Source organism: Podarcis filfolensis (assembly GCF_964270895.1).
Source record: "Podarcis filfolensis genome assembly, chromosome: Z".
In the NCBI taxonomy this organism is placed as follows: Eukaryota; Metazoa; Chordata; class Lepidosauria; order Squamata; family Lacertidae; genus Podarcis; species Podarcis filfolensis.
Window position 1 is genome coordinate 10899789 of NC_139617.1, and position 18781 is coordinate 10918569.

At 39.9% G+C, this 18781-nt stretch overlaps 1 protein-coding gene and 1 long non-coding RNA gene across 3 annotated transcripts in view; one reads left to right on the plus strand and one right to left on the minus strand.

The window, feature by feature from the left end:
• CUL4B (cullin 4B) overlaps positions 1-18781 on the minus strand; it is a 31216-nt gene that overhangs the window by 5537 nt on the left and 6898 nt on the right. The window contains exons 4-19 of one of the 2 annotated variants that reach the window (XM_083595699.1): positions 13367-13470; positions 12701-12770; positions 11764-11837; positions 10028-10190; positions 9743-9832; positions 9413-9495; positions 8847-8914; positions 6076-6194; positions 5363-5555; positions 4102-4206; positions 3517-3627; positions 2758-2843; positions 2044-2151; positions 1322-1435; positions 403-508; positions 156-328 (exon numbers count right to left, since the gene is read on the minus strand). In XM_083595699.1, the coding sequence (XP_083451825.1) occupies positions 156-328; positions 403-508; positions 1322-1435; positions 2044-2151; positions 2758-2843; positions 3517-3627; positions 4102-4206; positions 5363-5555; positions 6076-6194; positions 8847-8914; positions 9413-9495; positions 9743-9832; positions 10028-10190; positions 11764-11837; positions 12701-12770; positions 13367-13470 (1767 nt within the window). The remainder of the gene's footprint in view (positions 1-155; positions 329-402; positions 509-1321; positions 1436-2043; positions 2152-2757; positions 2844-3516; positions 3628-4101; positions 4207-5362; positions 5556-6075; positions 6195-8846; positions 8915-9412; positions 9496-9742; positions 9833-10027; positions 10191-11763; positions 11838-12700; positions 12771-13366; positions 13471-18781) is intronic. The other variant, XM_083595700.1, reaches the window with a different exon arrangement.
• On the plus strand, positions 4151-5355 carry LOC310754186. Its single transcript, XR_014543669.1, has 2 exons — positions 4151-4287; positions 4368-5355. It is a non-coding gene; the product is annotated as an uncharacterized lncRNA (long non-coding RNA).

Sequence of the window (18781 nt, forward strand, 5' to 3'; positions counted from 1 at the left end):
GCATATCAAATAGCTCCTGATGACTCCAGCAGCATAAATGGAAAGCTGGAGTCAACATAGCTGCCACTGATCTGCTTCTGGGTGATTTAGGCCACTGATCAGGCGACCAGAAAACATATGACAGTAATCTGAAGGGGGTGGGGGAAAATAGGTACCGTTTCTTTCATCTGGATCTGATTGATTTTTATCCTGAATAGCTTATGCCTGAAGTCATCATTGCAGGTAAATTTGTCACCATCTTCCACATCTTTGCCTTTGGGGCTTTTTGTTAGCACTCTGGCCTTGCCACAGGCTAGTGACTGGAGGGTTCGTCGGAGCTCTCCATCCTCTAGAACAGAAAGGAGATGGTTTAGTTTTTTAGTCACTAGTACTCAGAAACAACAAGGAGCATCCAATACTAACCTATTCCAGTAGCTTGTTTTATCTCCTCTAAACTGAATTCTTCACCTTCGTTAAACATAAGCAGCACTAAAGTCTGGAATAACGAAACCTGCAGCTCCTTTTTCCCCTGTCAGAAAAAAAGAATGATAAAAACATTTCTGCATTTCCTTAGAAAACTTAAGAAATTTGTTTAATGATAGTTCTATATGCATGCAGAGGGAAGTCCTACAGCTTGCAGAAATAACATCCATTCTGCAGAAAAGGAAATATTATCCACATGACAACTGTGTTGTCTTTAGAGCAGAGTACTTAATGTCCTATGAAGACATAATGTGTAACTATGGTTTGCCTTCCTTAACTATGTATCTGAAACACTTAGACCAGTTTAGGATTGGCTATGAATGTGGTTGTGAAATTGCAGACAGTCTGAATTAACAATGCTGAAATCTATACCGAGCAAACCCTCGTTAGGACAGTTTTCCCGATTCTCCAGCTATTCTGTCTTCCTAATGTTTCCCCGTTTCCAGGCTTAATTCAAAGTGCTGGTTTCAACCTATAAAGTCCTTTTACAACTTGGAAACCAATACAAGTCTATGCTCATCCAGGGTTCAACCCCCCACAAATATATTTATATTTATATTTGGGGGGAAATGACCCTAATTGAATACTTTTGATGGATCATGGAAAGCCTTGTTCTTGTGGGTATTCACCAAAAGATGGGCATTTCATCCAATGATGGCACAGGATGTTGGTGGCAGAACTGATGAAGAAACGAAAGCACATTAAATGAAATAAGGCAGAAATGGTTCAATAAAGCTGAACAAAAGCCAGAAACCAATTTTTAAAAATGGGATTGATCACTTAAAAAGACCTGTTACATTCCACATTTACTAAATGACTTCAATGAGTGATTAACACTATACTGGTAAGAAAACATTACCTCTTTAAATTCTGCTTTGAGTACACAGTGTCCTAATGTTGATTGCCACTGAAGTTTTCTGCCACTGTGCTTTCCCAGGTAAAATGTCTTGAATATCTCTTGCAGTTTCACCATCTGAAGAGAAGAGAAACATGAGCTTAAAGTTGAAATGATGAACTACTATTTCCTTATTTCTGCCCTCCCCCCCCCTCTACTTTTTGACTGCTTATCTGAAAAGGCTCTATCACTATTATATTTGTACCATGAAACTTTATACTCAAGTCATTTTAATACCAGCATTTTACAACCAAAAGGGTTTAAGATTAGAATTAGTTTCTAATCTTCAATTAAGGACTGCTAGTTTCAACTAAGTAAATCTTTATTGTGCCACAGCTTCTTAAGAGAATTATTTAATAAAGTCACCTCTATCCCAAATTGTTTAAATATACTTTTTAAAAAAAGTGCAAGAAGCTTCAACTCTTCCCGAAGTTTTGTATATTTATTTTTGCTGCTACAAAGGGAGAGGCTCCCAAATTACTTACTTAACCTATTTAATTTAAATAATTACCCCTCAAAATATCCAATCTAAAGCTTGATGCAATCTCAGGAGTTTCTTGGCCATCTTCCAGCTTTCTAATTATTAGGTAACTAATGTTTAATTTTAATCAGTAGTTTATAGTCATCAGCATCAAAGAAGGGCAGTAAATTTATTTCATTTTGGAAGTGTTGTTCAGCTATCTTACCTCTGGTGGCAAGTGCACCTCCATAGGCACATAGGTTGGCCAATAACCCATAGTCAAGATGTTCACGGTGAGTTCAATGTTACCAGGTACATTCTGATTTTGCATATACTACAACAGAATCAAATGGACAGAATTGCCATACAGAACTACAAACAAGCTACAGGCATTATTAGCCATTCACCCACTCCATATTTAGATCCTATCCTTTCTCCAAGCTCAGAGGGGCAGAAATCAACTCCCACCTCCCCACTCAATCACCTTGAAACTAACAGGGAGATGGAAACTGGGCACAGGTCACCCTGTAAATTTCATGAAATTGAAACCCAGATTTTTCAAGCTGAATTTCCTTATCTACTGCTACATCATACTGGCTCCCACAAAAAACAAAAATCCTTAACAGCATTACAAATTTGGCATGCAGAAGCCAAAATGTGTTGATGGAACTAAAGTATGAGTAGTTCAGTTGGTAGAGCATGAGACTCTTAATCCCAGGATTGTGCGTTCAAGTCCCACACTGGGCAAAAGATTCCTGGATTGAAGGGGAGTTGGACTAGATGACCCTTGTGGCGCCTTCCATCTCTACAATTCTATGAGAGGCAGGTATGCGTGTTGTGAGAAAGCAAAGCAAGAGGGAATCCTTGCAATGTCCTTTTCAGATGTAACTGAACACAAGCGGATAATGATGAAATAAGGATGGCCACTTTGTACCCATACCTGCTTAAACTGTATCATGATGTCTTTAGAAAGCTCCATGTCTTTAAACATTCCTTCAAGTTTACTGGTGAAAGCAGCTCCACATTCTACAAAAGGACAGTTGTGTATTGAAGTTGCAGTTAGGAATTTTGTCACTGTCAACAAGTGACTAAGAGCGCATCATTAACAAGAGGGCAGAGATATATTTTCTGTTTCAGTTCAAGTTGAAGATTAGGGCAGTATTGCAGTGCTGCTCAGGAGTGGCTGGTTTGGTGGCCACTGCTGCAGATTGGTTCTGCTGGTGTTCCCTCACTACTCTGTCCTAGTAAAGCAGTAGTGACACTGTCTTTCAGGAATCCTTCACACATGACATTGTTTTTCTATACAGTGGTACCTCGGGTTACATACGGTTCAGGTTATATACACTTCAGGTTACAAACCCCGGTAACCCAGAAATAGTACCTCGGGTTATGAACTTTGCTTCAGGATGAGAACAGAAATTGTGCTCCAGGGGCGTGGCGGCAGCGCAATGCCCCGTTAGCTAAAGTGGTACTTCAGGTTAAGAACAGTTTCAGGTTAAGAACAGACCTCCGGAACAAATAAAGTACTTAACCTGAGGTACCACTGTACAGGAATACGCTCTGTGCAGGAAAAAGGTATGCACATTACAACAGCTAAAGAATACTCAAGTGACTTATTGTACAAAAACATACATTGGGGATTTCCTATGGAAAGTATACACAAAAGAAATTAGCAGAGGATAAAACAAAAAAACCTTACCATGTTTGAGCTTGGAAAGCATAGATTTTTCAGCATCAACTGATGCACTTTTGCCGACTAATAGCCGCTTTGCTAAATCTTTTTTGTAAAAGGCCTCAAAAACATCTTTTCCTGTAGAAGAGAAGCAGATTTAAAGCTCCTTTCCAAGTACATGTTCTCCAGAGGGGAACCCTGAAGCTCCCCTCATTCCAAACAGGTCTAGGGGCTTGATAGATTATTTTGAGATGGCAGAGAGATTCAGTGGAAGGTTTGACCCAACCTTATTATTTCCTCAGGGTGGCTCTATGCTAGAACCAGTTGCTATCTATGCATTCCGACCCACCAAATTTAACAACACAAATAGTTTACAGATTCATTTTTAAAAATTGATGTGCGTAGTTCCTGTGTGTTAAGGCAATGAACCTGAGTTATGCAATCTTGAGTATTTAATTAACTCTGATTCCTGCAGACCTAAACCCCAAAACAAGCTGGGAGAATAACAGTCTTATTCTCATTCATTAAGTCTTACTCAGTCTGCATTATTGGGCCTATATTTTTTGCTGATATGCAAGGGTGCCTAATGTAAAGAAGAAGACCAGGTCTTACCATAAATAAACCTAAATATAATCATAATTTTATCCAACATCTTTTCGAGCTCTTCATCAGTAGCCTCTTTGTTACCTGCACGAAGCTTTGAATCCACATACTTAGCTGAAGAAACACAAAACCAAAAAGGAAGAGATAGATCTGAGTAGGAACTCCTAAATCAAGTCTTAGTTTATTCTTGACTAGGCTAGAAACACAAAACCAAAAAGGAAGTGATAGATCTGAGTAGGAACTCCTAAATCAAGTCTTAGTTTATTCTTGACTAGGCTAGTGTTCTATAACCTCTACTGGCTCATTGTCAGTTCTAACAGAAAAGAAGTGTCATGCCAGCAACAGCCTTAGCATCTACCAAATGTGACATCACTGTGGAAAGCAAAAGGGAACTAAAAACTCTGAGCATTCAAAACCACCATCTTCTCCAGCCTACCTTGCTGCTCCTAAGTACAGTGGCACCTCTGGATGCAAACAGGATCCGTTCCAGAGCCCCGTTTACATCCTGAGCAGAATGCAACCCGCGTCTGCGTGGGTTGTCTGCGCATGCATGAGCGGCGAAACCCAGAATTAGCCCGTTCCGTTACTTCCAGGTCACCGCGGAATGCAACCCGAAAACGCTCAACCTGGAACTACTTTAACCCGAGGTATGACTGTATGACCAATTCTTAAATATCAGGTCTGATTGGAAGTCAGCCCTCTTATTCCCTCTCACAGCCAAGGGGCTGCAAAGCTCCATCAGAGGAACTAGACTGACCGAGAACCAAACTCAGAAATACAACCTTGCACAAGGTATCTGCTAGCTATAATAGGTATTTCACTAGACTATAATTGTGCCAGCTGTGATTATATGAATGTTTTCAGGAGTGCTGGAGTTGCTGTCCAAGTTGGTTGCTGTCTTCTATCACTTGCCTTTTCTCCAAACTAAAGAGCCCCAAATCTTGTAATCTTTTCTCAAAGGGGAGTTACTTTATCCCCTTGATCATCTTGGTCACCCTTTTCTGAACCCTTTCCGGTTTCACAATATCCTTTTTGAGGCAAGGGAATGAGAATTGTACAGGGCATCCCAAGTGTGGTTGCTCCATATATTTGTGTAACGGCACTACAGTATTAGCAGCAGCTTTGTTTTGGATGCCTAATGATTACTAACATGCAATTCATCTTTTTTACATGGTTCAGCATCTTCACTGAGCTTTCCACTACCATCTTGAGACTATTATTAGTAGGAGTCTTAATAAGTTGAAATAACAACAAGAAGAAGAACTACCACCTATAAGCTCAGCTGGTTTATTTGGTCTTTTGTTGATGAAGGTCTCAAAGGCTTCTTTCATGGCATTAACAAACTTCTCGTTCTTCAAAAAGCAAATGTCAATTATATGATCAACTTTATCCTTGAAGTCTAGTAGCTCTTGTACCATGGTTTTGTCTTTTTCTGGATTGATTACTATGGTGCTGCCGAATGCCTGCGAAGGAGGAAAGTTATTTATCACACACTTGTGCTGGATGCCACATATAGTTCGAACAAGATCCAGTGCGTAAGGACACACATTGCATGCTTTACACAAAAGCAGTATGCACTAATCAATTTATTGCTTATTTCATTATACCCTGCCCTTTATTCAAGGAGCTCAAGGTGGTGTACATGGTTCCTACACCCCCATTTAATTACCACAACAACTCAATGAAGCTGGTACAAAGTCAGCCAGGGAAGCTTTATGTTAACCCATGAAGATTTTCAGAATGTTAAGTCAAGAAAGGGAAGGAAATGGATCCAATAGAGATGATGGCTCCCCACTGTGCTCACAACAATGTTGATGCAAACTTGTTCAGCCTATATTTTAGAAAACTATGGCGACAGCTTAGCCACATGATTTGTCATATATGGCTTATAAACCAAGATTTTGCAGACATCTTTCCCCACCTCAATAAATTTAAGACTTGCTCCTCCAAGTTAACTTTTCGAAATAAGTCACATATTGATACCTTTATATATTCAATCCATTGCTGCAAGAGAGCTTGCACTCCATTTTTCACCCTACTGAACAACTGATACAATAGAGACAAATCCTGAATTCGATTTTCATCCAAAAGGTGATTTAAACCTGCAAGATAAAAATGTGTTACTAATTACTCCAAATGAAACAAATGCAACTGAGAATATTTAAGAAACTACAGGTCTAAAAGGTGGGAGAAGACTGAAAGTGAGACAACACATTGAGAAACCACATTGGATGAGACAGTTTTCAGAAGTGAAGGTCTTAAATCTATTGCTGAGGCTGCTGCTCCTGCCACATGATTTCTAGTGAAGAATGGGTTTTTTATCATTAAAATGGGATAACATTGAAAAAATGGTGGCAAGGAGAATAACAATGTACACCTTCACAAACTCCTAGGATAAAGGATGGGATAAAGCAAAACAAACACTTCCATTCTGTACAGCTAGAGGGAGCCTTTTCAGTGCTTTCACACACCCCATAAGAGTAAGCAAAATGTGATTTTAAAAACACCCCCTTTCCCTCCATCAGCTTTGGCACAATAATGGCAGCATTCCTGGATGTTGCTCTAGAATCTCGTGGACAATGCTTCTGTCCGTATCTCATGCACCCAACTCCCACCAATATGGGTTACAGGCTCTCTGGTAATCCTATGTTAACTGCCCTTCAGGAAAAGCAGATTTCATTCTCTTTGAAAAGCATGGTGTCTTAAGCATAATGACCATTTTAAAAGGCAAGAAAGCAAAACATTTAGTTTATCTCACCTATCCCTTGTCTTCCACTGAAAGTTGACATCCATATTGCCTTGAAACTCTTAATGCTATATAGGGTTGACAAATCTTATCGGACAACCTATACCCAAACTTTCTCTTCTTCTGTTCCTAGGAATATTATGTTTTCATTCTGAAACACATCTGAAGGCACTACAGTGGCTCCTTACCTGCAATGAGGACAGGACTTGCAAGCAGGGGCGTAGCAAGGGGTGTGTGGTGAATGCAGTCTGCCCTGGGTGCCATCAGGAGGGGGGCGGGTGACAAAATGCTGGCTGAACTCATCTCTGAATTTGTACTTGAGGCGAAGGGCGCACATGCAATTACCTCGAGGAACCAAGTGGAGTTGAGACTGAGTTGCATCAGGCGCTGTCGGCCAGGCCTGCTCTCCCTGGCCATGCCCCGGCCTCGTATGGCTAGGAACTGAGCGGGGTTGAGTTGTATTGCATCCCCTTCGCACCTCCATAGCCAGGCCCTGCTCTCCCTGCCTGAACACGTGCTGGGATGGGCCCCTGCGATAGAGCGGACACAGCAGGGATGCCACAGAGCCCTGCCTGGGGGTGCCACTGCCTGCTCCTCCTGTGTGCCCTGCTCTCCACTTCTGGGGACACTAGCGTTGGTCCAGTAGGGATGGGGAGCCCAATGTCGCCAGCAGCGGGGGGCAGGCCTCAAGGCAAGCATCAATGGTATATTTACCTGTTGATGTGACATTCAGACTAAAAATTAACTGAAACCCAGCATATGTGATGAACAGACAACGCTAGTGGGATTTAAAGAGGCTTTGTGATAGTTAAAGATGTATTGTAAAAAAGAAATAGAAATGAAAGGATAATATTAATTGGCAATATTAAATATAGAAAATGCGTAAAAATAGAAAATATGGATGATTGGTGGAGCAGCTGGTGGAAGTACAAAAACTGGAAATTTGTGAACATTGTTGTGATGATGAATTTGTAAAAGGAAAAATTTAATAAAAATTATTATAAAAAAAATAAATTAACTGAAACCCATTCTTTATTACCTTCAACTGGATTTATAACTGGATTGTGAATACACCTTGGCTGGAGTGGTTTAAAGAAGATTGAGTTTGTTTTCAAAGAATTCTTACAGATAAATTGGAATTTTAAAGTTTGGAACAGACTGGAGTACAGGAAAGTACAGGAAGTGGTGTTTCCTGGGAAAGCAGCCTTGACAAAGTGATAAGGTACTGTTGTAAAACTGACTGTTTTGAGAACCAGGGAAGGCAGAGTAAATTATGTGAATTCCACACGGTCCTGAGTATTTCGAGTATTTAAAAACATATCAAGGAACAAGGTTTGCTTGGAATTGAGGGGACTTTTCTCTGTGTGGAAAAAAGAATTGATTAAAGAGATGAAGGAAATTTGGGATAATTTAGCAGACAAGATTCGAGCCCAAATGGATAAAAATATTGAAATAGTGTCAGAACTGACTACTAAGATAGAACCATTGATAACAGAAGAATTGAATGTCTTGAAGCAAGGAAGGGAGGAAATTAGGAAAAATGGATGAGACTAACATGAAAAAAACTCAGGAGACACAGAGTAGATATGGATGGTAGGCGTGGGAAGCAGGCAACACTTAAGAATGCCTTGATGGTTGAAAAGAGATTAAAAATACAGTCTCTGAGACAAAGTTAGGGAAAAAACATTTTAGGTGCTTATGCTCACAATGTTAAGTAAATAAACCAGAAAATAACACTTGTGTAAGTATCTTTCCTTTTAATAATTTCAAATGGGGGGGGGGTGTTTGACAAAAAAAATTCCACACTGGGTACCACCTGGCCTTGCTTACGCCACTGCTTGCAATTCCTGGATGTATACCGTTTCGTATACTGTTCAGTGCTATTTCATGAACTGGGTGGGCAAGAGGGACTTTAGAATCTGAATGGGTCGTTTCTGTTTAGTATAGGGAACTGAAAGCCCTGAAGAAGCAGTAAGAAGAAAGATTTATATTAATGAAGATAGGTTACCTTTCTGTAGAATGGCTGTTAAATGTTCACCTAGCAGCTGCTTTTCTACAGTAGCAATTAGTGGTTTCCTATAGGAAAAAGTGTTTAGAATTACATTCTTTTTGCTTACCAGTTAACCATTTTCAACCCAACTGGAACACCTAGATGCTTCAAACAATAACATTTCAATTACTTGTTAACAATGTGTTTATGGTCCAGATTGGTGGGGTGTGTGTGTATAAAAAAACTGCTTCTGGTCTCTCCTGTCTTTTATATAAAGCAGATAAATCATCTAGAGCAGAGGTAGCCAATGCAATGCCCTCTCGATGTTGATGAGCTACAACTCTCATCTTTGACAATTTATTCCCAGAACTTGTTTAAGTTTTTCATGGTTTTAATGGTGTCAACGCTTGTCTTTTCTTCTGGAAACTATGTAATTTCTGACAACTGATGTGAGTGTGGCCTTGCTAGACATTATTCTTTATGTCTAGGAAATTAAACCACACTTTGGCAAAAAGAAATGCTGAAACCAGGAGGTCATTTTTAACATGTTTAACACACCAGGTTGAGGGAGTCCACACACTTACTGAGTGCTTTGATCCAAGTAGGTGATAATCCTGTCTGCTTCTTCTTCCAAGCGTTTGTTGACATGATGGAGGTACTCTGGAACCTGACAGGTTGAATAAATTATGGAGAAAAGTTAAATAAGGTGAGAATGGTATATCCTTTATTGGGGGGAAAATGTCTGAGAAACAAATTGGAGGGGCATTATTATATCTTGTCGTATTATTGCTGAAATACTTAATTGTAGCCCGTGTCAGCACAGCAAAGCAAGTCTTGGGAGCTACTGTTCTGCCCTCATTAACCAGGAGGTTAATGTCCCCATGGTGCTCATGAGCAATAAGATAATAAAATACCTCTCTTTCTTGCATAAGCCTCTGTCCTTCCGCTGCATATAGGCGATTTGTTTCTTCTAAGAATCTATGTTCAAAAGAATCCTGATAAATCTGTGGAAAACAGAAATGGATCATTTGCTTAGGATGCTCTCACAGCTTACTCTGACATTATTCATTCATTCATTCATTCATTCAATTTATTTATTAATTAAATTTATATACCACCCATCATGAGAAGATCACAGGGCAGTTTACAACACAACACAACAAGTACAGGTTCAATGTGATGGGGCATCCCTTGCTTACCTGAAGATCTGAAAGCATGCTGAGAAGGCTGCGAAGAAGGCTCCTGTCAATAGCCTCGCCGCTCCTCTCTCGCTCAACCAACAGAAGGATGCCATCAATGGTCTTGTTTTGGACCTTCTGATCACTAATTATATGAGTCCTAAACAATTCTAGCCCCATATCCCTGGAAACGAATAAATCATTATAAGGAAGCAGAGACCAACACAGAGAGGCAGCTTTGTTCTACATTTATTTTGTCTAAGTGCTCAACTGCAGAAGTAATCTACAGGCCTGATCAGGTATTACTTTCTGAATACAGCACAAGAGAAAGTGAGTCCTTGGCTCTTTCATGCATATATGACCTAACCCAGCAAGCCAGATTCTCATAAAGGGTTCAGAAACTAGTAGTTGACCAGGCCTTAAGTGATCTGTGTAAATGTCCATAGCAAGCTCTTACCCCAAGGGTGGAATGGGCCCATTTTACCTGTACATTTTTCCAAGGACCAAAAAATGTGTGTAAATGCATTTAAGAGGCATGTATTCATATGAATTGGATATACCTACTCATATAACCTGAAATTTGGATAAATACATACATACTAGGAACTCTTCCAGAGTTAAGTTGAGAATGGGATTTAAAGGATTAAAAACAGGCAGTTGGCTGGGGGAGAAAACAAAAGGAGTGCTTCCAGAATTTAATACTAGTAGCAAGTTTAATACAAGCAATAAATAGGTTGGAAAAAAACTTATAGCTCCTTTCACGAAAGGAGTCCTTCTATAAACGGTATGATAAATTGAGGTCCAATCTAATGTGCACCACTTATAACACTGATACTGCACTGGGAACACAAGGCTCTAAACCAAACTCTGACACATTTTGTTCCTGTAAAAGTCACTGAGGAGATTTTAAATAAGTACACAGACAATGAGTAGAGCTCTGGAGGGCATAACCCAAAGGTCTGAATTTTGTTAAGCATGCTTAACTACATGGTTAAAAACAAAAACAAGCAGTCAATTGTTCCAGGCTAGCAGCATTCTACTTTTGCATCACCTGTTTTAAAATTTCAAGACTAAATTGCTATTTGCTTTTGCCACTGGCCCGTTTCATAGTAAAGCATAATTAATGGTTTACCATGAATGCGTCAACCTGGATTGTTTTGCTTCTCACTGTGAGCGTGCAGAGGAAACAAACCATGATAACACCTGCTTGGCATTATACCTGAACCAGGAATTGTTGTGCTCACGCAAACAGTGATTGAAAAACCAGGAACAAAAGAAACAATGCTAATTGTTCTTTGTTTCTCCACAGTGCTGGTGGAGAGGCAAGACGCAGGCATAAATGGCTTGTGTACGGCTTATTGTAATGTTTGAACACGGTGCCAGAAGACACAAGACCCTTTTGCCAAGCTGGTTCCTGATGGCTCAATTGTTCCCAACATGTAGCACTGCTGCCATTCTTGGTATCCAAACAATATGCACAGTGACCTCGTTCACCGTTCTGGAGCTAGATGATACTTTCCAAATATGAACATGGTTTGGCTTAACTTTAGCTTTAAACTGCCACACACACCCCTTGTGAAAATATGGGTGGTCAGGATAGCAAAGAAAACATATATACCAGCCATGCTACAAAGATTCTCTATTCACAGTCAGTTCACTGTGACTCTCAATCACAATGGAAGGAAAGAAAAACTGAATCTATATTTTTGACAAAGCATTTGGAAGTCTAAAATCAATACATCTCTTTTCATTCTCACCAAATTGATGGCAGCATTGAATTTTGAAGAACGTATGTTCGATCCAGGAACAAAAAGATACTTCTAATCATTATCTGTAAGGGGGAGGGGGGAAAAATCAAGCCATAAACATTTTGACATAAAGCAAGATCATTCTTGTGCCCTGATCCTAAACATGATTACTTGGTTGGAAAGGCCACCAATTTTAACAGGCCTTGCTTCCAAATATGCCTTATTGACTGCAACTTTAGAAAGTCAAACATATGAACTGACCGACTCCTCCCTCTTGCTTTACCATGTTCCTTAAGATGAATGGTGCACATCCTCTTACTTGCCCCATTAATGTGCAGGTTTCCACAACCAGGACAGGGTAAGAGACACTGAAAAGCTGCTGCACTTCCTGTCACCTGGGGAAACTTCATTCCCTCCAGAGACTGAAGTGAGGGCACATTTTAATCTAATTCTTCATATAATATTCTGATGAAATACTTCTTTAAGCAGGTTTTATGGCGCTGCCCTTTTAAAATTACTGAGGCGCAATGCAAAAAGGGTTGCCTTCCTAAGGGACCCCTAAAAATTATGCAGCTTAATGTACCAGATTCGAAGTAACAGAAACTGTCGCCAAGAGTTGAGAACTGAATGCCTAGATGGCAGGACACAAAAGCAATACAACAAAAATAGGTCCTAAATATATAATTGCTTGCATCATTTTCTAATATTGGTATAAAACAAAAAGTTCTATTTGCCTAAATATCTGTGAGCAGAAAGCACTTCTCTCTCTGCACGGCTAATGATCTCCCCTGCCTCCACATCTATCTGTGACCCCTGGAAAGCTACTCAAGATGGTTCCTGTTCCAACTGGCAAAGCAGTTTTCAGGAAGTTGCAGGTGTTCGTGGGGGGAAACCATCTGGGATCCAAGTTCACAAAAGTATTATTTGGAAGGAAAACAAGCCTTACCATTTGTCTGCAGTGGTCTTGCCAACATTTGTCTATTTTCTTGAGAAAAAGAACACTGTCCAATGAATCCATGATGAAGGAGTTAAGAAATTTAACACAACAACTGGGACAACACCAATGCCTGATGACATTGTTCTTCTGCGTCATCGCTGGAAAACTCAATAGAAACAAAAGAAACTGCCAGCCCAATTTTAAAGCCTTTGTTTTTAGGCTAGGATGTGATCATGAAAAAAATGTTTATTTAAAATCAGCTGAAGGCCAAGAGACCACCATTCTAATTTAATGGGCCACTATGTTAATCAAACACTTGTGATGACACAATTCCATTGAACTCAATAGCTTTAAAATTATGAAAGAACTTACCTTATCTTTCAAGTTAGGTGTCCACATTTGATAATACCCATATTCAAAGCATTGTGATCTAGTAATATCATAAGCATATACACAGCCTCAGAGGATATGAGACCAAATCTCACCTACTTCCCAGTACTTATTGTTTCGAAAGACTCTATTCTAGACACCAAACTGATTTTTAAGACTCCAAGGATGTAAATATCCACCCTGAAGTTTGACAGGGAAGATGCTCAGAGGGAAACACAGAAGAACTGGATTTCAGGCATTATAAAAATGAAGTCCACAAACAGACTTACTACACAAAAAGGATATTCTCTGAACTGATGGATCTGTGCTTTGATATGGTCTTCACAAATCTGTCTTAACTGCTTGTACAAATTTGCAGAAATCTTATAGGAGCAGAGATTTTCAACAGCCTAAAAAAAGGAAAAGGAGGACACATGAAAAAAATCTCCACCAACATTTGCAGGACTCCATCTACAATTCGTAACTTTTTCTGTACATGCCAGCTCTCAGAAAAACACCAGTCAAAATGATTGTTCCCAGCGAGTTTTTAAAAACATGCCTATCCGATGTGGGGGCATCACTAGACAATTAGCGATCAAAGTTAAGGGTGGTATTCAAAACTAGACCTACTCTGATTAGACCCAATTAAATGAATATGACTAACCCACAAGAGTGGCTTTTCAGGAGATGCCAAGAACTCGTGGGAAATCCCCAGTATGTGAATGGAAGTCTGCTCACAGGTCTCAGGTCATTTGCAGTCTTTGGATACTTTCTGCACAAACACTACTCATTTAAAATGGGACTCCAAAGATCTGGCTCTCAATTTTGCTGTTAGTTCACGGAACAAAAATACATGCCAGAATGCACTGCAGTTGCATTCATGCTCCCCTGGGCAGAGTGCCTTTCAGCTGACTGAGCTCATTTAATATAACTACAGTAACATCGTGAAGAAGAAAATGGAAGAAAACAATGGAATACCAGACTAGCAAATGAGCAACATTTTAGACAAAGAACTCTGACACTTAAAGGACATGCAGCCCAAACAGGACCCAGTGATGAAGACTGCATAGCCTTAATTTTGCTTAGCAAAGATTCACAATTATAGTTCAAACATAAAATTATTTGTACGCTACTCGAAAACCAATGCTGCAATTTTAAGAACATTTACTAGTAAGTAAACTGCATTTTGAGGGACGCGGGTGGCACTATGGGTTAAACCACAGAGCCTAGGACTTGCCGATCAGAAGGTCGGCGGTTCGAATCTCCGTGACGGGGTGACCTCCCGTTGCTCAGTCCCTGCTCCTGCCAACCTAGCAGTTCGAAAGCACATCAAAGTGCAAGTAGATAAATAGGTACTGCTCTGGCGGGAAGGTAAATGGCGCTTCCGTGCCCTGCTCTGGTTCGCCAGAAGCGGTTTAGTCATGCTGGCCACATGACCCGGAAGCTGTACGCCAGCTCCCTCGGCCAGTAAAGTGAGATGAGTGCCGCAACCCCAGAGTCAGTCACGACTGGACCTAATGGTCAGGGGTCCCTTTACCTTTACTTAAACTGCATTTTCCGCAACAGAATTTACTTCAAAGTAAATATGGTTATGCTTCCATGCAACAAATATCTGCTGGGTGTTACTATTGAAGCCTGCTTGAATTTACTGTTTTACTGGCTGTTGAAACCACAAGGAATATATTTGTTGTGTTTTATTTTAGGTGCTGTATTTTAAAATTATTCAAATGTCATTTCAGTTGTTTGCTGGTATATGGAGACAGTACTCATCAAATAAGAACACAAAGCACTTATGAACTTGTAAATACTACAAGAAGCCTTGAAACACACTGAAACATGAAGAACATGTGACCCTCCAGATGTTGGACTCCATCCACATCAGCATGGCCAGTGGTCAGGGATTATGGATCAGATAATTCCTTTGTTAGCCTTAAAGGCTAGCAAATTTATTGTGGCATAATCTTTCGTGGACCAGAAATATTATACCATAATACATTTGTAAGCCTTCAAGAGTCTACAAGATTCTTTTGTTTTGCTGCAACAGTAATATAGCTACCTCTGTGAACATTGTCTATAAATGCTAAGTACCCTCATCAACTAAAACAAAGTCTATGTACATGTTAGTTGTATTTGCTCATATTAATTCTAACCTCTCGCCCTCCCCATGTTAAAGCATAGTGACTGTAAGGACTTCAGGACAGAAATCTTTCTTTTGTTTATGTCACTTGTTCCCTTCGTCTGCAAAAGCACCAGGTCTACTGATGAAGAAGTTTAAATAAATTATTATGGACTAAATTAAGACAAATCTTGGAAAAGGAGATCCAAATTTATTCACTAATCTGAAATTTAGCACATTTGAGAGAAGGGGACTGGTATGAATAAGTTCACCTCAAAGCTCTACTAAGGGGGTTTGAAGAAGTGGGAGACTCAAATAATCTAGTGTTGCTTTACAAGGATTTTTGCCAGCAGGGGAAGTAGTGCACTAAGGAGTATATTGCTGATCAAAACAATACTCGTAAGAATCTTTTTGAGGAATGTGGGAGAAAAATATCTTGTTGCTGTGGCATACATAATCATGCATTAAAATGCACATTTGGAATTGGCTACATTTACCGGGCAGCTGCTCTTTAGCAGAACAGTTTTATCAAGTATTCACATCACCAGCAACTTATATTACTATTTTTAACACATGTTATAAATAGATGCAAACAAATAGTGTCAATAGAAAATACAGTTACTTTGCTGTAAAAATATCTGGTGCTAGCTGAGAGATCACTTTGAACACATACTAGAGAGGGGTCCCCTAAGGCCTTAACCTTAGGAGGCTGACAGATTTCCACAGAACATACATATAAAAATATACTAGGATATCTTACCCTAAGATGTCAGAAGTACTGGTTGAAAACATGCAAGTTTATCCCCAAATAACCCTTAAATGAGCTTTCAACTATCTTCCACAAGGCTCGTCTATGGAATGTGGAAGAAAGAGCGGTTATCTAGTCCAAGCCCCTGTTCAGTGAAGGATCTACAATACAAGATGAAACTCCTGCATCTCTAACAGATGACCACCCAATTCTTGCCTTAAAAACTCCAGCAAAAGGAGACCTGCTACCTCCGGAGGTAGTCAATTACTCTGCTAAATAACCATTATTTCCTAATGTACAGCTAAGAAGCGGAGCTCATTAGACAGGCTCTGCTGTGACACACTGACTAGACCCATCAAGCCTCCTCTCCCTCAACTGTCTTCTGGGGGAAGCCATTCCACCAGACTGCCTCAATGGGAGAGTAAGCAGGGTCAGTCCACTGGCTCTGCTGGAAGCCCAGCATCAGGCACCATCTGCCTCTGAACTGTGCCGACAGGTATATAGGAAAAACAGTTTAGAAATTGGTGCCAGAGTTTTTATTTTTATTTTCCTCTTCCATCCTTTTCCCCTTGTGTGTTGTGGGGTTTGTTTGGTTGTTTTCTCAGATTGTAAACCTGTAGGTAAAGAGTGTCTTGTTTTGATTTTACATAAGTCATTTTAGAGGCCTTTTTGGCTAAAGAGCAGGGTACAAATGCTATAAATAAATAATAAAGCAGAATGCCAATTGAATGCTTTGATAATTAATTCTCAGTAATTGCTGTGTGCCAGAAAGCACAATGCATTAACATTATCAATAACGTAGCAAGACACCCTTCTCAAAGTAAGAGGTAAGAGAAACATGGAGATAAGCCACAAGACAATTTGCATGGTATGCCTACAACTCAATTTCTAGTTACTATTTCTTTTAAGGGACTCCCAAGGAGAAAAGATGTTGAAGGTTCTCCCATCAGCCGCAAAGCTTGGAATATATGTTAATCAACCTAGTACAGTATTCTACCTATGTGAATTCAAGAGTTGACACAGTTTTCGAAGGCCACGTGGTCCCATTCCCTGCTTGAGGCAGAAAATCCAGAGGAACATAGGAAGCAGTCTTGTATATAGTGAGATCACTGGCCCATCCAGCACAGTAGCATCTACACTGACTGGCAGCATTCTCTCCCAGCCCTGTTGGGAGATGCTGACCTGCCCAGCCAGTGCCTGTAGGGTTTCAACAATGGAAAGCCTATCTTGTAATTGGTTCTATGGTTGAATTTTTCCAACCATTAAGATGTTTCTCTGAATGTTCAACCAAAATCTACCTTCTTGTAACTTAAGCCAATTAAATCTAGCTTTGTTTTCTGAGGCAAGAGAGATTCCCACAAGCCAATTAGAACAACAGCTCTTAGAAGCAAGGGCTGCCTGCTCGAGGCCGTTCCAACTCCAACTATGCAACTGTAAAATTTGGACTTTACTCCATTTGAAAGTTATGTCAGGAAATGTATGTGTATCAGATTTGTATCACAAGCAATAGGACTTATTCGTATGATGTTACTGTGTTAGCATTTTCTGTATTTTGCACTATACATTGTTTTACATTTTCTGGCTTTTATTGCTTTTATCTGCTGTATCTAATCTTGTAAGTCACTTTGAGAACTTTGTGGGTAAAAAACTAATTTAAAAAATAATAATAGTAACTGAGTGTTGTTTTATATTTTAAATGTTAGGAACTTTTGTCCTAAACAGCCATGCAACAAGAAGCACTCTAACAAGATCCTTCCCACCCCCATTTTAAAATAGCAACATCAAATAGCCAATTTTTCGGTCATTATTTTTGTTCAGTCTTTTGATTATACTATCCTATGGAATAATGTTCACTTCTTAATAGTGATAATAGTGATAATTTAAGAAATAATTCAACACCCCCCCTTAGATAAAAAGTACACTTAACAAGTGATATCCAAATAGTAGTTTCAAAGATTCAAAATCCTACACAGTTATTAACCGGAATAGCTACAGAATACTCTACATTAAGAAGACCTTTGAAAGACAGGTATTGAACAAACTGAATACAAACTGCATGCAGATTAAGAATCTTTCCTTTGACATTCACAAAACCCAAAGTAAAGGTTATCTTTCCAAAAATCAGTGAAGATGCAAAGTAATTCCATAGAAGCACACATAATCAGATTATAAAGTCTTAAGCAAAGGCTTAGTGGGTCTGTGAAATACTGTGGTTCTACAGAAAACTCAACAGTTAACTGGCAAAACTAAAGTGAGCGAGAAAAAACATGCATTCAAAATAATATAGGAACAGATAGGGAAGAAGGGATGGTAAGTGATAAAGAAGATGAGGTAATCCTGTAAAATATACACGAAAATGATACAAATGCTTAACTCTGCATATACCGTATTTTTCACTCTATAGGACACACTTTTTCCCCTCCAAAAATTAAGGGAAAATGTGTGTGTGCGTCCTATGGAGCGAATGCAGGCTCCTTGGCTTCAGCGATAGCAACGCGAAGCCTCCAAAGTACAGAGGGAGCGCTCCCTCCGCGCTCCGGAGGCTTCGGGTTCCTTATGCTGAAGCCGGGAGAGCAAGACTCTGCCTGAAACCTCCGGAGTGCAGCGGGTTCCTTTTGCTGAAGTAAGACTCTCCTGGCTTCAGCAGAGAGGGAGAGCTGCGCAGCGCCCCTTCAGCGGAGGGGCTCCGTTTCTCCTGCCGCTTCGCTGAAGGGGCGCTGAGCAGACAGGGGGATTTTTTTTCTTGTTCTCCCCCTCTAAAACAAGGTGTGTCCTATAGAGCGAAAAATACGGTAAATGCTGCTTCTTTAAGGTAAGGGAATCTGTTACTTTTAAGGCAACAAAGAAAAGAATATAC